Source organism: Coregonus lavaretus (genome assembly GCF_964263955.1).
Source record: "Coregonus lavaretus genome assembly, chromosome: 14".
In the NCBI taxonomy this organism is placed as follows: Eukaryota; Metazoa; Chordata; class Actinopteri; order Salmoniformes; family Salmonidae; genus Coregonus; species Coregonus lavaretus.
In genome coordinates this window covers 31,072,655-31,094,443 of record NC_140001.1, presented here as the reverse complement: position 1 = coordinate 31,094,443, position 21,789 = coordinate 31,072,655, and the positions used below count along the sequence as shown (strand labels likewise).

General features: G+C 45.9%; 1 protein-coding gene and 1 pseudogene across 5 annotated transcripts in view; one reads left to right on the top strand and one right to left on the bottom strand.

Annotated features, from left to right (window-relative positions):
* Positions 1-21,789, bottom strand: part of LOC311141553 (ras GTPase-activating-like protein IQGAP2) — a gene marked incomplete at its 3' end in the record, with an annotated part of 92,972 nt that overhangs the window by 9,617 nt on the left and 61,566 nt on the right. For 2 of the 4 annotated variants that reach the window (XM_084176913.1, XM_084176912.1), the window contains exons 14-36: positions 20,716-20,840; positions 20,118-20,281; positions 14,107-14,197; positions 13,022-13,189; positions 12,015-12,160; positions 11,624-11,794; positions 11,397-11,480; positions 11,158-11,229; positions 10,857-10,926; positions 10,485-10,693; positions 10,023-10,163; positions 9,773-9,936; positions 9,214-9,438; positions 6,210-6,350; positions 5,180-5,264; positions 4,710-4,942; positions 3,948-4,080; positions 2,684-2,786; positions 2,309-2,450; positions 1,886-1,973; positions 1,461-1,673; positions 1,176-1,336; positions 766-909 (exon numbers count right to left, since the gene is read on the bottom strand). In XM_084176913.1, coding sequence (XP_084033039.1) covers positions 766-909; positions 1,176-1,336; positions 1,461-1,673; positions 1,886-1,973; positions 2,309-2,450; positions 2,684-2,786; positions 3,948-4,080; positions 4,710-4,942; positions 5,180-5,264; positions 6,210-6,350; positions 9,214-9,438; positions 9,773-9,936; positions 10,023-10,163; positions 10,485-10,693; positions 10,857-10,926; positions 11,158-11,229; positions 11,397-11,480; positions 11,624-11,794; positions 12,015-12,160; positions 13,022-13,189; positions 14,107-14,197; positions 20,118-20,281; positions 20,716-20,840 — 3,273 coding nt within the window. Of the gene's footprint in view, positions 1-761; positions 910-1,175; positions 1,337-1,460; positions 1,674-1,885; positions 1,974-2,308; positions 2,451-2,683; positions 2,787-3,947; positions 4,081-4,709; positions 4,943-5,179; positions 5,265-6,209; positions 6,351-9,213; positions 9,439-9,772; positions 9,937-10,022; positions 10,164-10,484; positions 10,694-10,856; positions 10,927-11,157; positions 11,230-11,396; positions 11,481-11,623; positions 11,795-12,014; positions 12,161-13,021; positions 13,190-14,106; positions 14,198-20,117; positions 20,282-20,715; positions 20,841-21,789 lie in introns of those variants that run through there. The other 2 variants (XM_084176914.1, XM_084176915.1) reach the window with 2 other exon arrangements.
* Positions 17,173-18,737, top strand: LOC311141563 (proteinase-activated receptor 3-like; annotated as a pseudogene). The gene is made up of 2 exons: positions 17,173-17,260; positions 17,672-18,737. The product of its transcript is annotated as a proteinase-activated receptor 3-like (transcript).

Below are 21,789 nucleotides of genomic sequence, written 5' to 3'. Positions count from 1 at the left end.
ACAGCTCACTCCTCACATCAAACACCTGCCCTTGTCCGCATCCCAATACTTTACCAATGCATCCTTCCTTCCTCCCTTTATTTCCAGATATCACTGATCTGATTGGTGAAAGCTATGAAAGACTCATGCCTTTGTGTAAGTATTGGAGAATGTTCCCTTGACTACCACAATACCCGAGACCTAGTATGGTACCAACTCACTTCAGGAAGGACATCTGCTGTTATGATTCTAAACGGTCAGATCGCTAGCAACAATGACAAGAAGCTGCCATGTGGGGAATCGTAGGTCGCTTGTTTCAGTTGTATCTTGTTCTTGATACCATGTCTTGTTTTGAGGTGTTTTGACTGATGTCATGTCTATGATAATATGGCAAGAATTTGCTAGCTAGCTAACTAACAACTGTAACAATATATTTGAGAGACAACAAATGCTTATTGTGCAAATGTTTTACAGTATGTTTTCAATAAACATTTGCATACGAAATATAGTTTACAATATAGTCCTATGATTCTAAGGCAACCTCCTCTGTTTCGCCCCGAAGATGTGCACGCATCAGTTTTGTTGCTAAACAACACACCCGTCTATACTCCAAGTCAACCACACACTACCTCAAATCACAAAACCATGGCTGTTTGTTGTAAAAAGTTTCCCCGTTGCATAACATTTTGCTACGGTTTGAAATAGTGTGTACAAATGAATACTACTCCGGTTTCGGAAAGCTGATGTCACTGCACAATGCTAAGCTAGCTAGGACCAGCCACTCACTGGTTGGTCTGCAGCCCCTCTATCTCCAGGATCACTCCCTTCTCGTGCAGTCGGGCCGCCGTGTACTTCAGAGACTGATGCTTCCACTTCTTACTGCCCTTCTCCTCCACTTTCCTGTCTAGCTTGATGGACCGCCGCGCGTTCCTATGGACACACACACACACACACACCAGATAAGACACATCCATGGAAGTCACACAAACATACATACCTCACACATCATGTTTTGAATGGGGCCATGATCAAACTTCAATGACAACAGCAATGACAATGTATTTCAAAACTAGCCTATATGGCCCAATTCCAAACCAATCCCTCCTTTCTATCTCTAGATCCTTGTTGACTTGAAGTTCAGATGAACTTCGACTTATGATTAGCGGCGAGGGATGGGTTTTGTAGGGAACACTCACTTCCTGTTGAGGTTGTCGAGGCAGGTCTTGATGTAAGTATCGTAGTAGTTGGTCTGGTCCTGATAGAAGGCTGTCTTGGAGTTGAGCGCACTCAGTGTCTGCTGGAGCTTCACCAGCTCCGCCTTCCTCCTCTGTCTGTAGCGTCTCTGGTAACGAATGTCCTGTCAATCACACACAGAAGGGACATGATTGGTTAAATTGGTTATCTACGACACAAACTCTGAAGGGCATCAGTGTGCATGTGTCTCTGTGCTTGTGTGTGTTTGCGCGCGTGTGTGTTCGTACCTTGGAGATGTCATTGATGAGGTCCTGGTACTTGTTGCTAGCGGTGACGAGGCCAGCCTGCTCCAGGGTTCGGAGGTTGCGGAGGATCTTCCTCTTCTTCTGCTCTAGAGGCAGCTGTCTGTCCTCCAGCACCGCCTGGCTGCTCTTCAGCCCCTCTGGGGTCTGGGCGTCCTGCACCGCACGCAGTGCCACCAACTTAGCATGCTCACACTCCTGCACCACAGCACAGGACAGCACAGGACAGCACAGGTAGGAAGAGAGGCAGACACACAAAAACAGAAAGGAAAGTTAGCATGACTAGTCTTTCCCACCCCGGCACGGCACAAAGGGAAAAGCATGAAAATAAAACCACTTTGATAGAGAAGTAGGCTATTTGAGGTGTGTGGTTGGCTGGGCTGGTATAGGGGTCATGATGATGACATCACCTGGAGGGCAGAGGCTGGGGTCTCCAGGGTGTCTGGGAGAGTGTCTCCTGGCTGCATCCTGATCACATCTACTATCAGCTTCTTAGTCCTGAGAGAGAGCGAGAGAGAGAGGATTATAATGTAATTTCAACTAAACAGGATTTTAATGAAATTTCAACTAAACAGCGTAGCTCTCCTCAAACATTTAAGTGTTGTTGATTTGGTTTGAAAATAAAATGGCAGTGTTGAGCTCTGGCCTCTGCTTTGCACTGGGCTCAGGGGGAGAGCAAACATCTTGCTATGTTAACACACACACAATGGACATGCCACTGTCCCGTTGTCCCATTCCCTGACCCTGCAGTAGGGCATGACACCACTCAAACACACTTCCTGTTTTCTGCCCCAGTGCATTGTGGACCATTTGGGACTCATCCAATGTCTTACTTCATCATCAGGCCTTTCGTGTCCTTGTCATCTCCCTCCAGCAGCTCAAACTTGTTGGTGAGTGTGAGGGAGATCTCCGTCTTAGCCAGCTGACTCAGGGTGCTCTCCTTGTTGGGATTGTTAGGATCCACGGCTCCTTCACCTGGAGAAAAGACAAACATGCTTAGCTCTCCCTGCAGGCAGCTTCCGGACTCATTCTGAGACTGTTTGTAGAAACCTTACATGATTTATACAGACGTTTTTGTAAAACATGCGTATCACAAATTAGGATTCTGCCCTGTAAATGGATCTTGTAACTTATAATGCCTGGTGTTTCTTAATGTTTGGGAGGAACTGTGGAGTGCAAGAGGTATAGTGTGGTGGTGTCTGTGGTACCCAGCAGTGCCTCCACATCAGGCGCGTCCCCCAGGTCCTCCAGCAGCTCATGCAGCAGGTCATTGTGGTCGGGGGAGATGGCCTCCAGGTGCTCCAACACCAGCTAGGACACACAACATGGTTAACACTAGCTAGGACACACACACAACATGGTTAACACTAGCTAGGACACACACACAACATGGTTAACACTAGCTAGGACACACACAACATGGTTAACACTAGCTAGGACACACACACACACACACACACACACAACATGGTTAACACTAGCTAGGACACACACACACACACAACATGGTTAACACTAGCTAGGACACACACACACACAACATGGTTAACACTAGCTAGGACACACACACAACATGGTTAACACTAGCTAGGACACACACACAACATGGTTAACACTAGCTAGGACACACACACACAACATGGTTAACACTAGCTAGGACACACACACACACAACACGGTTAACACTAGCTAGGACACACACACAACATGGTTAACACTAGCTAGGACACACACACAACATGGTTAACACTAGCTAGGACACACACACAACATGGTTAACACTAGCTAGGACACACACACACACAACATGGTTAACACTAGCTAGGACACACACAACATCATTAACACTAGCTAGGACACACAACATGGTTAACACTAGCTAGGACACACACAACATGGTTAACACTAGCTAGGACACACACACAACATGGTTAACACTAGCTAGGACACACACATGGTTAACACTAGCTAGGACACACACACAACACTTTTGTGTTATCTACTAGACACGCTCTTCTCCAACCCTAGGCCTCTCCAGCTCAAGATGTATGTAAGCTCAGTGTGAGATAACAGTTTATGAGGTCAGCCCTGTTTTTCTAGATCACGCTCAGCCCTCCATCCCTCTCTTTATCGGTAGACAGATAAAGACCTCTCATCTGAGGCGTCTAGAACCTCTGATGTCCTCCGTTCTACACGAGAGATCTGTCACCATTACCACTCCCTTACCCAGGATATGGAGATAAGAGAAGGGGAGAAAGAGGGGAAGATGAAGGAGACAAGGAGAAAAAAGGAGGGAGAAAGTTCCTTTGGTTCCAGAGAGGGGCAGTAGAGTCCTAGGTCACATCCCAAATGGCACCTTATTCCATATATAGTGCACTACCTTTGACCAGGGCCCATAGAGCTCTGGTCAAAGTTAGTGCACTATATAGGAAATGGGGTGCCATTTGGGATGCAGCCATAGCCTGGGCGTACCGAGTGTGTGTTGATGATCTCATCTATAGAGATGTAGATGACAGGCTTGCTCAGAGTCACCATATCAGAGTACTCATCCACGTTAAACTTCTCCTCTGGCTCGGGGACGTCACACGCAGCCTGGAAAAACACCCTGCAAGACAGGATCAAAGCATTCTGGTTATTTTCGAAAATAACTGGACACATGGGTAATAGTAATATCATCAGTTTACAAGGAACCAGATATTTCTGATATCTAGCCCAAAACAACAAATAATATTGAAATCAACATAACGGCTTAAAGACTAAACATATCCTGTTGAATCAGGGTTTCTTCAAGAAAATTGACAGTTGTGGTTTTCAGTGACTGGAGTTCTAACTGATTTCAAGTAAAGATGAGTCAACTCTGATTGGAGGGAGGGGCAGAGAACTCTGGGAACGCAACCCTGTGTCCCTTTCTCTGTGTGTGTGTGTGTGTGTGTGTGTGTCTCTAATGTTGAGTTTGAGTGAAGACACACTACCCCATTTTCCTTGCCGACACTGCACTATCACACAGACTCTTTCTCCTGGCTCACCTCTGGCTCACCTCCGCTCACATGTCAACTTAACCCTGTTCTGACCTTCCTGTGACCTCCCAAGCATTTACCGCTACAGCCCTCTCTTTTTCTTATCTGATTCCCTTCTGCTTTATTAGATGGAACATTTCTCTCTATGAGCAGTTCTATCCGGAGTGAAAGTGAACGTTAGCCAATTGGCTTGGGAGTTGTAGTTCTTTACTATCACCTGAACTTCTGGTAGGTCTGGGAGATGTAGTTATTCATGGAGGTCATGTGGGCATTCTCTCCCTCGAACAGCTTGTTGGCGGCGGCATGCTGCAGCATCTTGGCCACGGAGCCCAGGTTTCGACGCTGGTCAGAGTGGAGCTGACCTCCGGCTGACATGTCGATGATGTCGAAGCCGTCCGGAGCCACTATGGCTGGGTTCATGTAGCGGTAGTAGAGCAGGTTCCCTATAATCTGACAGCCGACACACTCCGTTAAACGTGGCTGTATAGATTCCCAAAGGGCTGTTATATCTAAGGACCTGTATTAACCAGTGCAAACTGGAGCTGGATGATATGTATGGGGACGATTGTGTCAGTGAACACTAGAGGAACCATAACAATATCCACAACAATATCAGCAATATGCATGGAAGGTATATGAACGGCAAAGGAAATATCTAATGTAACATGTAACACTCAGGTCTTATACCTTCAACAACTCATCCTCTGTAGCATCAGGGAACTTTTCATGAAGGGAATGCTTCAGGACCTTTGCAATGTATCTCATGCCATAGCTACATGCAAAACAAAACATGGAAATGATGTAAAATTGACAGGCATTACATAGATACACAACACAGTAAATTGATGCACAAATGATAGGAAGCAATAACATAAAATGCAGGGGACCATGACCATTTCAGAATGAGGGGTGTAGTTTGGTCTGTTGTATAACATAATACCATGGTTGACCCACTATGGAGTAAATTGAGCACTGCAGAGTGTGGAGTCAACAGTTGTCTAAACCAGCAACATGGATGGTTTCTAACCCTCTATAAGCATGGTTTTGTTTACCCTTCCATAAACACACCACATGGTTGCCTCCCAAATTTACATTTTAGTCATTTTAGCAGACGCTTTTATCCTGAGCGACTTACAGTTAGTGAGTGCATACATTATTTTTTTATTTTTTCATACTGGCCCCCCGTGGGAATCGAACCCACAACCCTGGCGTTGCAAACGCCATGCTCTACCAACTGAGCTACATCCCTGCCGGCCATTCCCTCTCCTACCCTGGACGACGCTGGGCCAATTGTGCACCGCCCCATGGATCTCCCGGTCGCGGCCGGCTACGACAGAGCCTGGATTCGAACCAGGATCTCTAGTGGCACAGCTAGCACTGCGATGCAGTGCCTTAGACCACTGCCCCTTAGACCAAATGGCACCCTGTCCCCTTTATAGTGCATAGGGTGCCATTTGGGGCGCACACTGACAGTTTGGGTTTCTGCCCTGGCCCAGACTGACAGGATGTTGTCTAGTCCTGTTCCCATACAGCTTCACCTTCAAAATGCATCCTTCCATCCTCCCTTGGAGTGATCACTGATCTATCACTATTGGAGTTCTGCTACATAGCTTTTACAGAACTACTGATGTCAGATCAGTGATTGCATCAAGAGAGAAAAGGAAGGAAAGAAAGGCGTGTGCATTTTTAAAGAATTCCAAAAAGGCCTGAGACTTACGGGATGTTATCCAGTGATGACACGATGGAGTTGAGCACTTTGTCTGTGGCCGTCCGCAGCGCCTGACTGGAGGACTCCAGCCTGGCGCGCACTTCCTTGTGTGACATGGCCTGGTCCGGGGTCACCTCGTAGGGCAGTTTACTGAGAGAGGCAGGACAACAGTGAGGTCAATGTGTGTATGTGTGTGTGTGCATGTGTGTGTCAGACCTGGGTTCAAATACAGTACTTCATTGTATTTGATTATTTAAAATACTTATTTTCTGTGTATTTGAGTACTTTCAAATAACGTGGCCCGACTATTGGAAGTATTTTCAAATAATTTCCTATAAATAGCCTACTATTTGAAGTATTTTCAAATACTATTTTCAAATGCCTGGGTTAAATGCATGGGAGTGTATTTGAGTAAGTGTATTTTCAAATAAAACATATCTAAATACTTACTTCCAAATGTCTTTGAAAGTTATTGAAATACCCTAAATAGTATTTGAACCCAGGGCTAACAATAAATGCACTATGTGGGTTCAATGCTGTAAAACAATTGATGGTAGTGACTTCCCATTACTATCACTTATTAGGCCTAATTTATTCACATTGCTTTACCAAATGAAAATATTTTAGTTGTGTATATTACATATGTTTTTAGTATGACGACGACTTTATTATTTTATTTATAAAACCACAATGATGGTAGTGACTGCCCATTACTGCATATCACTTGTTAATAATAATATAATATAATAATATGCCATTTAGCAGACGCTTTTATCCAAAGCGACTTACAGTCATGTGCGCATAACTGTTTAGGTATGGGGCATAAATGTTTAGGTATGGGTGGTCCCGGGGATCGAACCCACTACCCTGGCGTTACAAGCGCCATGCTCTACCAATTGAGCTATACATTACTTTGGTAAAATATTTCAGTTCTTGTGTATATTACATTTTTTATTTGATGACTTATTATTTTATTCCTAGTCATCATCTCATCTCTGCTCAGGCAGTAGCAGCCAGCCATCTATCTATCTCTGTGCTCCCCAAAGAGTCATCCTTCAGGCTGGTAGGCTAGCCTAGCTGGCTAGCTGCCTTACGAAATCTCTATTTCAGTAGTTCTTCAAAGTAGGTAAGGCATACTTTTAAGACTGCCAAACAACAACTATCAATCAATTAGATGTATTTTCGGGTAGAGAAACACCTAAGCAACCGCTCTCTATCCCTCTCGTGTCCATCGCTCTTCCTCTCCGTGTCTGTCTGCGGCACTGAGGTATAATAAGAACACATCTGCCGGCCCCCAATGGATTCTGGTCATTGTAGTTAATTGCCACATTTTCTGCACTTAACTATGATGAGTTGGACAACATGTCCCAGAGCGAAATCTCTCTAGAGAAACGGCACACGGCGCGTTGAGCGCACAGAAAAATAACAATTGAACCGACGTCAGTCAACTAAACTCAGCAAAAAAAGAAACGTCCCTTTTTCAGGACACTGTCTTTCAAAGGTAATTCGTGAAAATCCAAATTACTTCACAGATCTTCATTGTAAAGGGTTTAAACACTGTTTCCCATGCTTGTTCAATGAACCATAAACAATTCATGAACATGCACCTGTGGAACGGGCGTTAAGACACTAACAGCTTACAGACGGTAGGCAATTAAGGTCACAGTTATGAAAATGTAGGACACTAAAGAGGCCTTTCTACTGACTCTGAAAAACACCAAAAGAAAGATGCCCAGGGTCCCTGCTCATCTGCTTGAACGTGCCTTAGGCATGCTGCAAGGAGGCATGAGGACTGCAGATGTGGCCAGAGCAATAAATTGCAATGTCCGTACTGTGAGACGCCTAAGACAGCGCTACAGGGAGACAGGACGGACAGTTGATTGTCCTCGCAGTGGCAGACCACGTGTAACAACAGCTGCACAGGATCGGTACATCCGAACATCACACCTGCGGGACAGGTACAGGATGGCAACAACTGCCCGAGTTACACCAGGAACGCACAATCCCTCCATCAGTGCTCAGACTGTCCGCAATAGGCTGAGAAAGGCTGGACTGAGGGCTTGTAGGCCTGTTGTAAGGCAGGTCCTCACCAGACATCACGGCAACAACGTCGCCTATGGGCACAAACCCACCGTCGCTGGACCAGACAGGACTGGCAAAAAGTGCTCTTCAATGACGAGTTGCGGTTTTGTCTCACCAGGGGTGATGGTCGGATTCGCGTTTATCGTCGAAGGAATGAGCGTTACACCGAGGCCTGTACTCAGGAGCAGGATCGATTTGGAGGTGGAGGGTCCGTCATGGTCTGGGGCGGTGTGTCACAGCATCATCGGACTGAGCTTGTTGCCATTGCAGGCAATCTCAATGCTGTGCGTTACAGGGAAGACATCCTCCTCCCTCATGTGGTACCCTTCCTGCAGGCTCATCCTGACATGACCCTCCAGCATGACAATGCCACCAGCCATAATGCTCGTTCTGTGCGTGATTTCCTGCAAGACAGGAATGTCAGTGTTCTGCCATGGCCAGCGAAGAGCCTGGATCTCAATCCCATTGAGCACGTCTGGGACCTGTTGGATCGGAGGGTGAGGGCTAGGGCCATTCTCCCCAGTAATGTCCGGGAACTTGCAGGTGCCTTGGTGGAAGAGTGGGGTAACATCTCACAGCAAGAACTGGCAAATCTGGTGCAGTCCATGAGGAGTAGATGCACTGCAGTACTTAATGCAGCTGGTGGCCACACCAGATACTGACTGTTACTTTAGATTTTGACCCCCCCTTTGTTCAGGGACACATTATTCAATTTCTGTTAGTCACATGTCTGTGGAACTTGTTCAGTTTATGTCTCAGTTGTTGAATCTTGTTATGTTCATACAAATATTTACACGTTAGGCTTGCTGAAAATAAACGCAGTTGACAGTGAGAGGACGTTTCTTTTTTTGCTGAGTTTAGTTATTTAAAAACCGAAAATAAACCGAAATGTTGGTTAATCACTCAGCACTAGTGTGTGTGTGCCCCCCACCTGGCCTCTCCAGTGTTGGTCTCCAGCTGGTTGACCCAGGCCTTGTACACATCCACTGGGTTGGTGTTGATGCCCAGGCCCTTGTCCTCGATGATCTCCTTGATGACAGGCGCCAGCAGCTGCCTCAGTGTGTTGTGACCGCGGGCTCCGCGGTTGAAGCTCACCACCATCTTGATGACCGTGGGGTTCCCGGTCACGATGTCCTGGATCTGGTCCACCTTGGACCTGAGGGGGAGAGATACTTTTTATCATACAACTTTATTATTCCTTTATATTCATATTCAATCAGCAAACATCAGACACCAATTTAAGAACAAATTATATATAATACTGTATATGATTGGAGAGGGTCCTTGAGTTATGAACAAGGGGGACAGTGGATTCCCTAGTAGCCTGGTTGACTGTTGCATTAAACAGTGCTACTGTACATCGTTGCCTTATCTGACCAAATGAGCTAGCAAAAATTAGCATAGAGAAACAAAGGCACCCAGGCGAGACCATCTATAGTAACTGTATAAGGGATGTGTACGATTTGGGACAGGTGGAGAGTTCCACTCACTTGATCTCCTCCTCCAGAGCGGTCTTGAAGAGTTTGAGAAGCAGGTACTCCTCTCTCTGGTTGGAGGCATAGTTATACAGGGTGAAGATCACTGTGTCCATGAACTTAGTGGACTTGTTCTGTGGCATCTGGAAGATCAGCTTGGCCAAGTATGAAGGGTTGGTCTGTAGAGCAGGAGAGGACATAGGGGTAAAAGAGTTTGTGTGTATGTGTGTGTGCGCATGTCTAAGTGTGTGTGTTTAGAACTCACCTGCAGCAGGTAGAAGAGATGCTGGTAGGCCTCTAGTTTCTTCCTTTTGCCTTTGCTCAGGCCCTTGATGCCCTGACTGTTCCCTGCAGCCAGCTCCTCTTTACTCTTCTTCTTCAGCTTCTTACTGTGAGACACCACATCCTGGGAAGACGGACAGTACCCATGTTAAACAGAAGCAGCAGCATGGAAAAGGCCCTTCTCACCTATCCAGTTGTGTTTGATCAGTGATAGCTTTAAGGAAGACAGGAAGGGGGATGCATTATCAAAGTATCTGAGCAGCAGGCCTATGACTATTGTAGACAATAAAGTGCTGTCTCCAGAAGCAGTTGTTATCAGCAACATAAGGCAAATGGTTTGGGAAACTGTAGCAGGTCTGTTGTTTAAAAGCATAGTTTCTCAGTTGAGTTGAAAAGCACTGTTTGTCAGTTGTGTTCCCTCGGTGTGTAAAACTATAAATGTCACCTGTAGGGTGATCCTGTTCTTGACCAGTAAGCCGATCTTAATGTCCATCAGGTTGAGGTCTTTCTCCATCTGCTGATTGGAGCGGATCTTCGTGACCACTTCCTCCCTGAGCCGTGTCACTTCCTGTTCCTCCAGCAGGTCCAGGCTGCTCTGTTCCAGTAGGTGGACGAACTTACGCACCACCGAAAGAGGAGGGTCCTGGGCCCCGGCTACAGGGCAGAGAGAGACAGACACAGGTAGACAGGTAGACAGACACACACACACACACACACATTGGTTTAGCATTGCATCAGAGAAGTTCAAGTAGTTCCATCTCTCTTTAAAATCGTAACTTTAAAACTGTGTGACGTATTAAATGTTGTCTAAACTCACTGAGTGTTCTGTAGTCGTCTCTGGCTTTGTTAGCCTTGAGGAAAGCCTGGATCTTCACAATTTCTTTTTCCTGAACATAATGAACAGTATGAAACAAAAATAAATAAAAATGTATGCACTCACTAACTGTAAGTCGCTCTGGATAAGAGCGTCTGCTAAATTACTAAAATGTAAAACATACAAAGAAGACAGAAGGGAATCAATCTTCAGTAAATATCACTGAGGAATAATAGGAGTCATTATATGACTACATCTCAATGACATAAATCCTCATTTTTAATGTAGGTGTTGTGTTACTCACATGGTCTTTGAAATACTGCAGTCTTTGAGAGTATTTACGTTTAGCTCTCCACATCTTAACAAATGACTGAAGCTGGACCGGGAGGAATAAAACAATGTTAGCAACTCGTAGCTGTGTGTTTCTGTTGAGGTGAAACTATGTGACTTCTCTCCTAATTATTGACATTCTTTATTTCTCACCGTTTCAAACTAATGTTCTCTTTTCAAATAAGGCTCACAGTTCCAAGTCTAACTTGTTACCTTGACGACAGTCCCCACGTTGCTTTGCAGCACGTTGAGTCTGTCTTTGTATACCTTCCTCTGTTTGTAGCCCTTCCAGGAGGCCTAGACACAAACATGAGGAAATTAAAATCATCCATGTGTGTGAGTAAACTACAAAAACAGTATGTGAATCTTAACTGTAGATATGAAATTCTTGTTTGACTTAATAAACCAGTTGGTGTAGAACATATGAGTAAGTATAGTACCTGTAGTCGGACCACGTGTGGTTCTTGTTGTAGTAAGTAGTCCAGTCTCTGGGCGTGAGCTCTCCTCACCAGGTAACCTCTGATCCTGGCCTGTAGCTGGGTTACCAGGGCCTCGTTGGCCAACCATAACTGTTCCCTGTTATACTCCGCTGTCACACCTCCAACCACACTCTGACCAGAAGACACATACACATTAAAACTAATCTATTGTTGTAATGCATTATACATTTATTTTAATGGTGAAGTGTTCTTTGTGCTATGGATGGAGAATGTTATTCTGCCAACTTCTGTCTTACATATTTAGTTGTCTGTGCCATGCACCAAGAATAATACATATATTTTTATATAGAAATAATAATATTAATGTATCCAACATATATATGATAGGAACCTGTATCTCCTCTCTGTTGAGCTGTGTGCTGTTGTGTTTGAAGTCCTCTGGCTCCTCCCAGGTCCCCTCTCTGCTCTCCAGGTTGTAGTAGTAGTCATAACTGTCCTTGATACGGTGTTTCACCCACACACTCTCACTGCTGCCTGCTAGAGGAAACAACACCTGAACATCACACTCTCACTGCTGCCTGCTAGAGGAAACAACACCTGAACATCACACTCTCACTGCTGCCTGCTAGAGGAAACAACACCTGAACATCACACTCTCACTGCTGCCTGCTAGAGGAAACAACACCTGAACATCACACTCTCACTGCTGCCTGCTAGAGGAAACAACACCTGAACATCACACTCTCACTGCTGCCTGCTAGAGGAAACAACACCTGAACATCTTACTCTCACTGCTGCCTGCTAGAGGAAACAACACCTGAACATCACACTCTCACTGCTGCCTGCTAGAGGAAACAACACCTGAACATCACACTCTCACTGCTGCCTGCTAGAGGAAACAACACCTGAACATCACACTCTCACTGCTGCCTGCTAGAGGAAACAACACCTGAACATCACACTCTCACTGCTGCCTGCTAGAGGAAACAACACCTGAACATCACACTCTCACTGCTGCCTGCTAGAGGAAACAACACCTGAACATCACTCTCACTGCTGCCTGCTAGAGGAAACAACACCTGAACATCACACTCTCACTGCTGCCTGCTAGAGGAAACACCTGAACATCATTCACTAACCGCCAAATGCATGATTTACACAAAAGTTGACTGTGATATATGACTGTGATAAGTTGACTGTAATACGTGGTTGTCCCACCTAGCTATCTTAAGATGAAAGCACTAACTGTAAGTCGCTCTGGATAAGAGCGTCTGCTAAATGACTAAAATGTAAGTTACACATTAGAAGTTGGGAGGGTAATGTATTGATTTGTGTGAGAGGGGGTGTGTTGACAAGAGAACAAATATCCATAAATAAACTGACTGTATGCCAGGTTACCAGTGGTAGTGTTGAGGTCCTGGCACTGGGCCAGCTGTGTTTGGTAGGTGTCTGCACACTCAGACAGAACCCCTCTCAGCCCTGCCAGGGGAGACTGGAGGGCCTGTAGGGTGGTCTGGGAGTCCCCCTCCGCCACCTCCCTGTTGATGTCCGCCACTGCTCCAGCCACTGCCACAGACGAAACAGACACAGGAACAGTTATGACATTTTACATTTTACATTTACATTTTAGTCATTTAGCAGACGCTCTTATCCAGAGCGACTTACAGGAGCAATTAGGGTTAAGTGCCTTGCTCAGGGGCACATTTACGTCATTTAGCAGACGCTCTTATCCAGAGCGACTCACCAATTGGTGCGTTCACCCTATAGCCAGTGGGATAACCACTTTACAATTTTTTTGGGGGGGGGGGTAGAAGGATTACTTTATCCTATCCCAGGTATTCCTTAAAGAGGTGGGGTTTCAAATGTCTCCGGAAGGTGGTGAGTGACTCCGCTGTCCTGGCGTCGTGAGGGAGCTTGTTCCACCATTGGGGTGCCAGAGCAGCGAACAGTTTTGACTGGGCTGAGCGGGAACTATGCTTCCGCAGAGGAAGGGGAGCCAGCAGGCCAGAGGTGGATGAACGCAATGCCCTCGTTTGGGTGTAGGGACTGATCAGAGCCCGAAGGTACAGAGGTGCCGTTCCCCTCACTGCTCCATAGGCAAGCACCATGGTCTTGTAGCGGATGCGAGCTTCAACTGGAAGCCAGTGGAGTGTGCGGAGGAGGGGGGTGACGTGAGAGAACTTGGGAAGGTTGAACACCAGACGGGCTGCGGCATTCTGGATGAGTTGTAGGGGTTTAATGGCACAGGCAGGGAGGCCAGCCAACAGCGAGTTGCAGTAGTCCAGACGGGAGATGACAAGTGCCTGGATTAGGACCTGTGCCGCTTCCTGTGTAAGGCAGGGTCGTACTCTTTTGGTCATTTAGCAGTCGCGCTTATCCAGTGGTTGAAGTTATGACATTTGAATGGTGATGTGAAGAACTACTAATACATTATTTGTTCTTGGCTTTGAGTGAATGGTTGGGAGTGAGCATGGTGTGCCTACATGTGAGAGCCTCCTCTTCATCTTGGTTGGCTGTGTGTATCCCTTCTTGAATCTGGTCGAGCCACAGCACAGCAGACTCATCCCCCGAGCTCTGGAGTCACAGACAAACACAAACACAGACAGACACACAGAGTCAACCTCTACTTTTCAGAGTGGTAGACCACAGAGACAAATACATTGGCAGCTTGAGATGTACACACAGAATTTGAACTTTCTGGTAAATCAAGCATTTGAGCTACGACCACAGATCTCAAGTCAGGATTGAGCCCTAACTGAATGCTCTTCTTCCAAGCACTAACCAAGACAGCACATTTAAAAACAAAAACAACAAAAAATGCCTGGGTTCAAATACTTCGCATTTTGGGATATTTTCTATTGATTTATTAAGACAGGCAAGCTCAAACAGGCACAGATAATGTTTTTGTAAAGATTGTAAGTTTTTGAAACCCAGGTATGAAGCACTTAAACAGCTACAAAGACAGCGCCAGCATGAACAAGAAGCTCTACCATTTCATCTGTGTCCAGAGGTAAGACCTGAGGGAAAATGTAAAAACACTGATTGTTAGTTAATGGCCAAAACATCCTCAGCTCAGTCCACACCATTGGTCATGGGTCCATGGCTCAAACACAAATACCACCAAAAACAGGAGAGAAACCACACTGAACATGTATTCAGCCTGCCTGACCAACTCTTTCCTTCACAGACTAATTATGGAGACCTTTGGGAGCAGAGAGGTTGTCTCCCAAATGACACAAAAGGCAGGAAGGAAGTCAAGAGAAAACAGGCCCCCTTGGTTTCTGTCAGGAAGTGGATCTGCTTTTGACCAGTGAATTCCCCACTGACCATACAGTATTTCAATACTTTTAAGACATGCATAAGACAAGCAAGAACTTGTACAAGCACAAACATAACATACAGACCAACGCTAAATAGGAACTTCTGTTACCATACTTTTAACTTGAAAATTGTAAACTCAGCAAAAAAAGAAACATCCCTTTTTCTTTCAAAGGTAATTCGTAAAAATCCAAATAACTTCACAGATCTTCATTGTAAAGGGTTTAAACACTGTTTCCCATGCTTGTTCAATGAACCATAAACAATTCATGAACATGCACCTGTGGAACGGTCGTTAAAGACACTAACAGCTTACAGACGGTAGGCAATTAAGGTCACAGTTATGAAAACTTAGGACACTAAAAGAGGCCTTTCTACTGACTCTGAAAAACACCAAAAGAAAGATGCCCAGGGTCCCTACTCATCTGCATGAACGTGCCTTAGGCATGCTGCAAGGAGGCATAAGGACTGCTGATGTGGAAGGGCAATAAATTGCAATGTCCGTACTGTGAGACGCCTAAGACAGCGCTACAGGGAGACAGGATGGACAGCTGATCGTCCTCGCAGTGGCAGACCACGTGTAACAACACCTGCACAGGATCGGTACATCCGAACATCACACCTGCGGGACAGGTACAGGATGGCGGGACAGGTACAGGATGGCAACAACAACTGCCCGAGTTACACCAGGAATGCACAATCCCTCCATCAGTGCTCAGACTGTCCGCAATAGGCTGAGAGAGGCTGGACTGAGGGCTTGTAGGCCTGTTATAAGGCAGGTCCTCACCAGACACAACCGGCAACAACGTTGCCTATGGGCACAAACCCACCGTCGCTGGACCAGACAGGACTGGCAAAAAGTGCTCTTCACTGACGAGTTGCGGTTTTGTCTCTCCAGGGATGATGGTCGGATTCGCGTTTATCGTCAAAGGAATGAGTTACACGGAGACCTGTACTCTGGAGTGGGATCGATTTGGAGGTGGAGGGTCCGTCATGGTCTGGGGCGGTGTGTCACAGCATCATCAGACTGAGCTTGTTGTCATTGCAGGCAATCTCAACGCTGTGCGTTACAGGGAAGACATCCTCCTCCCTCATGTGGTCCCTTCCTGCAGGCTCATCCTGACATGACAAAGCCACCAGCCATACTGCTCGTTCTGTGCGTGATTTCCTGCAAGACAGGAATGTCAGTGTTCTGCCATGGCCAGCGAAGAGCCCGGATCTCAATCCCATTGAGCACGTCTGGGACCTGTTGGATCGGAGGGTGAGGGCTAGGGCCATTCCCCCTAGAAATGTCTGGGAACTTGTAGGTGCCTTGGTGGAAGAGTGGGGTAACATCTCACAGCAAGAACTGGCAAATCTGGTGCAGTCCATGAGGAGGAGATGCACTGTAGTACTTAATGCAGCTGGTGGCCACACCAGATACTGACTGTTACTTTTGATTTTGACCCCCCCCCCCTTTGTTCAGGGACACATTATTCAATTTCTGTTAGTCACATGTCTGTGGAACTTGTTCAGTTTATGTCTCAGTTGTTAAATCTTGTTATGTTCATACAAATATTTACACATGTTAAATTTGCTGAAAATAAACGCAGTTGACAGTGAGAGTACGTTTATTTTTTTGCTGAGTTTAGTTCTGATTATGTGTAATCAAAATGTGTGTGACTCAAGAGGAATACTGAAGGTCAAAGTAGGTTAATGGAAACTGTTCCAGGAAGCTTGGGTTTTGAAATCATCATACTGCTACAACTGTATGTTTGATGTTACTCAAGCTGACAATCTTTTTACTCTAACATTAGTAATTTTGCATTAGACAAGCCACATTTTCAGTCACAGAAAACTGAAAGACTTCAGAAACCTGCACAAAAAAAACATTTGAGGAATGACAACAAACTGTAAAAAGTAAACTATTAGGACCATCTCCTCCCACTCGGCTGAATCAGTAGATAGCGTCAGACGTAGAGAGTAGGAATTCAGTTTCAAGCCTGGACAGGAAACACACACAGTATACACACACAGCATACACACACACTATGCACACAGCCTCACGGTCCAGCGCCAACACCAGTGCAGCAAGGACTTCCAGTACAGTAGGCTGCCTGACCATGTGAACCAGCGGTCTGGATGGCTAGTTTCGCTAGTTGATCCTGATAGTGGACAACTAGCCTATAGCAAGTCTATAGAAACACTAGAGGACTTTGAGTTGGAATAATACAGGGATAATAATAACAACAATGTGGAGGAGACAGGAGAGAGACATGACCAATATACTGTCTGGGATTCTCTTCTGTCTGATGGTAGGACTGTCTCTCCAGGACAATGGTAAGTCACTTTCTTTTTACATTTCTCCATAGGATTTTAGAGAGGACAAAATTCTTAAGCCTTGGGATTTCATATTACAATTGGGACTTTGTATCCACTTTGCCTATTGGTAGGGCTTCACCAGTTCTGTTTCCCCTCCATCAACAACATGCTTGTTATGCCTAAATGTTTGCCAGTAAATCAGCTCCACAATAGCTAGTATAAGGTTGTCACACATCTTGTATAAGTTGTGTAAAACATCATGCATGTTTTAAACAGCATTTCAAGCCAACTAACTTTAAAAATATCTATATATATTATTATAATGACATTTATATTCAATACTGTGTGTCAAAGGTGAATAGCTGCATTCAAAGTAGAAAACCTCACATCGGAATTAAAATCTATGTTCTTCCCCCCATTTCACCACAGAGGAGAAAGTCAACAAGACAAAAACAACCGTCTTAGCTGTGTTGGACCCAAGGACGTTCAACGGCAGGAGAGTCCAGACCAACTGTACGGCTGAGGCTGGGCCCCCCAGCTTGGTCCACCTGTCCCCTGGGGCCCCTGGGCTGGACGTGAGGCTGGAGGACCCTGCAGTAGCCTACACCACAGGGCTCCTCAGCACCCGGCTCATCCCCTCAGCCTACCTCCTGGCCACGGCAGTGGGCGTCCCTTCCAACGCTTATATCCTGGCCTTCCTGAGGCTCCGGGCCAGGTCCTTCTCCACGGCTGTCCTCTACCTGAGCCTGGCCCTCTCTGACCTGCTCCTCCTGCTCTCCCTGGTCCTCCGCGTCCACTACCACCTCAACGGAAACAACTGGGTGTTTGGCGAAGCTGCCTGCCGTGTCGTCACCGCCTGTTTCTAAAGCAACATCTACTGCTCTGCCCACACCATCGTGTGTGTCAGCCTCAAGCTCTACCTGGCCGTGGTGAGGCCCTTCCTGTACAGGCGGCTGCCCAAGACAGCCTGGGCGGTAGAGGCAAGCCTGGGGGTGTGGGGCCTGTTTGGGGTGGCTGTGGTGCCAGAGCTCCTTGTGAGAGAGAGCTTCCTGCTGCCTAGTCTGGGCTTCACCACTTGCCACGACATACTGCCCCTGGAGGAGGACTCCCACGCCCTGCTGGTGCCCTAAAGACTGGCCTGTTTAGGGTTCTGCGTGCCCTTTGTGGTCTGTGCCTGGACCCATGTGGCGGTGGTGCTGCATCTGGGTCGCTCGGGCCTTGACTGGACTCCCTTCATCAGGGTCAGTACACTGGTCTTCCTCATCTTCACTGTGTATTTCGCTCCCAGCGGCGTCCTCCATATCGCCCATTACGTGAGGCTGTCAACCAGTGGAGAGGACAGCTGTATGTGTACTCCAGCACTACAGTGTGTCTGTGCTGCTTCCACAGCTGTCTGGACCCCTTCCTGTGTATTCTCATGTCCATGACAACCGCCTCCAAACTACGCTTCGCCTCGCTCAGGAGGAGGCAGCAGAGATCTGCTGTTCTGGTGTAGAGACTGTGTGTGTGTGCGCCCACCGTCCCTTCCCGTAGATCTCCCACTGTCAGAGCGCAGTGGGGGAACCCAGAGAGTGGACAAGCAAACTACTATATGCTGTAAACAAGTGAACAGGGTACAGTTCTGCTTGTAATCTGAACACAATGTTATGTTATGCGTTCTCCCCCGTGGGACACTGTCAGAGCTACTAAGTTGCCGGTTTCTCAAATGGTTTAATTTGTGTACAGTATCAGCAAGGATGTCCTGAAAAACCAGCCGACGACAAAAACAATTCTCCCAGAGAGGATGTTGAGAAACCAGACTGTGTTGGAAGTGCCAAGGAAGGACATGCTTACTTCAAAGTTATCATTATGTACTGTTTTGACTTGTTCACAAGGACAGTTTGTAAATATAAAACCCTTGCAATACAAATGACGTATATTCATGTATTACCATACATTCATTTATAATGTTCATTCCCATTTTACTAAGTATTTTCTATTTTCCACATCGATCGGTGTAGACCGCACACGTCTTTCATTTTAGTCATTTAGCAGACGCTCTTATCCAGAGTGACTTACAGTTAAGCGCATTCATCTTACAATAGCTAGGTGGGAAACCACATATCTTAGTCATAGTAAGTACACTTTCCTCAATTTTAGTAGCAGCAAAGTCAGTGCTAGTAAGCAGGAAAAAAAGTCAAGTGCGAGTGTTAGTTCACGAAAGGCATTTTTTTTTATATCAAATCAAATGTTATTTGCCACATGCGCCGAATACAACAGGTGCTGTGGGATTACAGTATATATATATATATATATATATATTTTTTTTTTATTACGGGGGGGTGCTGTGGGATTATTTAAGATATTCTTTGAAGAGGTAGGGTTTCAGATGTTTTGGGAAGATGGGCAGGGACTGCTGTCCTAGCTTCAGGGAGAAGCTGATTCCACCATTGTGGTGGATACAATACATGTCATAGAAGGAGCAGGGTTCATACCGATGATGTTCTTGGCTCCAGACAGACCTGTTTTAACATGCTCCCATTAATCACGGAACATCTCATTCATCTTTCAGTCACTGTCCCTATCCTTCTCAACTAAATGCCTTATTAGGTCTAGGTTACAGATCTAGAGTCTTTCCAAATGGCACCCTATTCCCTATATAGTGCACTACTTTTGACCAGAGCACTGGGCGCTAGTCAAAAGTAATGCACTATATAGGACATATGGCAACCTAGATCTGTAGCCTGGATCTGTAACCTAGATCTGATCAACAGCTGTGATCCCCAGCCTCTGGGTACTAATGCCTTTTCTGTACATGAGATTTATAAAGATGGAGGCTTCTCTGCTCTTGAGGGAAGACATATATAGGATCTCATAATAGCTGACAGTCCAGTACCTTACAGAGGAGTAGCTTGGTGTTCTGCAGGACGTCATGGTAGTGTTTGGCTGTGGCTGGGTTGACCCCCTGCAGTTTGGCCGTGGGCAGGAGCAGAGCAGAGAGGGTCTGTTCAGGCTCACCAGAGCTCAGCGCCTCATTGATCTCAGCTATAGCGATAATACCTGGAGGGGAGTTGAGACAGACAGCATGTGTAATGACACTGACAGTCAGGGGGAGTTGAACTGCACCAAGCAGCAGGGAAACAGCCCTAATGACACTGACCTCAGGGCTACTTTATCATCGATGTGCCCTTGAGCAAGGCACTTAATCCTAATTGGCTCCAGGGGTGCCGTACTACTACTGTATGGCTAACCCTGTAAAACAACATCCTCTGCACCTATCCGGTGTATGTGACAATAAAACATTGTATTATTATTAATAATGTGTGTATTTATTTTGTCAAGACACTGCTGATTATTCAAGACACTGCTGACTATATAGTGCACTACTTTGACCAGAGCCCTATGGGCCCTGATCAAAAGTAGTGCATTAAATAGGGAATAGGGTGGCATTTGGGATGTAGTCAGTGTTGAGACCGTTAGAGGACTTGACTTACGCTCGTGTTCTTCATGGACCTGCAGGTTGACAGCGTCGATGGTCTTCTGAACATCATTCCAGGTGAGGAACTCCAGGCCTTGGGACAGGCTCTCGGCTCGGAGACTGATTAGAGTGTCTGCATACCTGAGAGACAGAGGGAGAGAGGGACAGAGAGTTTTTTTTATTTTTTTTATTTCACCTTTATTTAACCAGGTAAACCAGTTGAGAACAAGTTCTCATTTACAACTGCGACCTGGCCAAGATAAAGCAAAGCAGTGCGATAAAAACAACACAGAGTTACATATGGGGTAAAACAAAACAAAGTCAAAAATACAACAGAAATACATATATATATACAGTGTGTGCAAATGTAGCAAGTTATGGAGGTAAGGCAATAAATAGGCTATAGTGCAAAATAATTACAATTAGTATTAACACTGGAATGATAGATGTGCAAGAGATGATGTGCAAATAGAGATACTGGGGTACAAATGAGCAAAATAAATAACAATATAGGGATGAGGTAGTTGGGCGGGCTAATTTCAGATGGGCTGTGTACAGGTGCAGTGATCGGTAAGGTGCTCTGACAACTGATGCTTAAAGTTAGTGAGGGAGATAAGAATCTCCAGCTTCAGAGATTTTTGCAATTTGTTCCAGTCATTGGCAGCAGAGAACTGGAAGGAATTGCGGCCAAAGGAGGTGTTGGCTTTGGGGATGACCAGTGAGATATACCTGCTGGAGCGCAGACTACGGGTGGGTGTTGCTATGGTGACCAATGAGCTAAGATAAGGCGGGGATTTGCCTAGCAGTGATTTATAGATGGCCTGGAGCCAGTGGGTTTGGCGACGAATATGTAGTGAGGACCAGCCAACAAGAGCGTACAGGTCACAGTGGTGGGTATTATATGGGGCTTTGGAGACAAAACGGATGGCACTGTGATAGACTACATCCAATTTGCTGAGTAGAGTGTTGGAGGCTATTTTGTAAATGACATCGCCGAAGTCAAGGATCGGTAGGATAGTCAGTTTTACGAGGGCATGTTTGGCAGCATGAGTGAAGGAGGCTTTGTTGCGAAATAGGAAACCGATTCTAG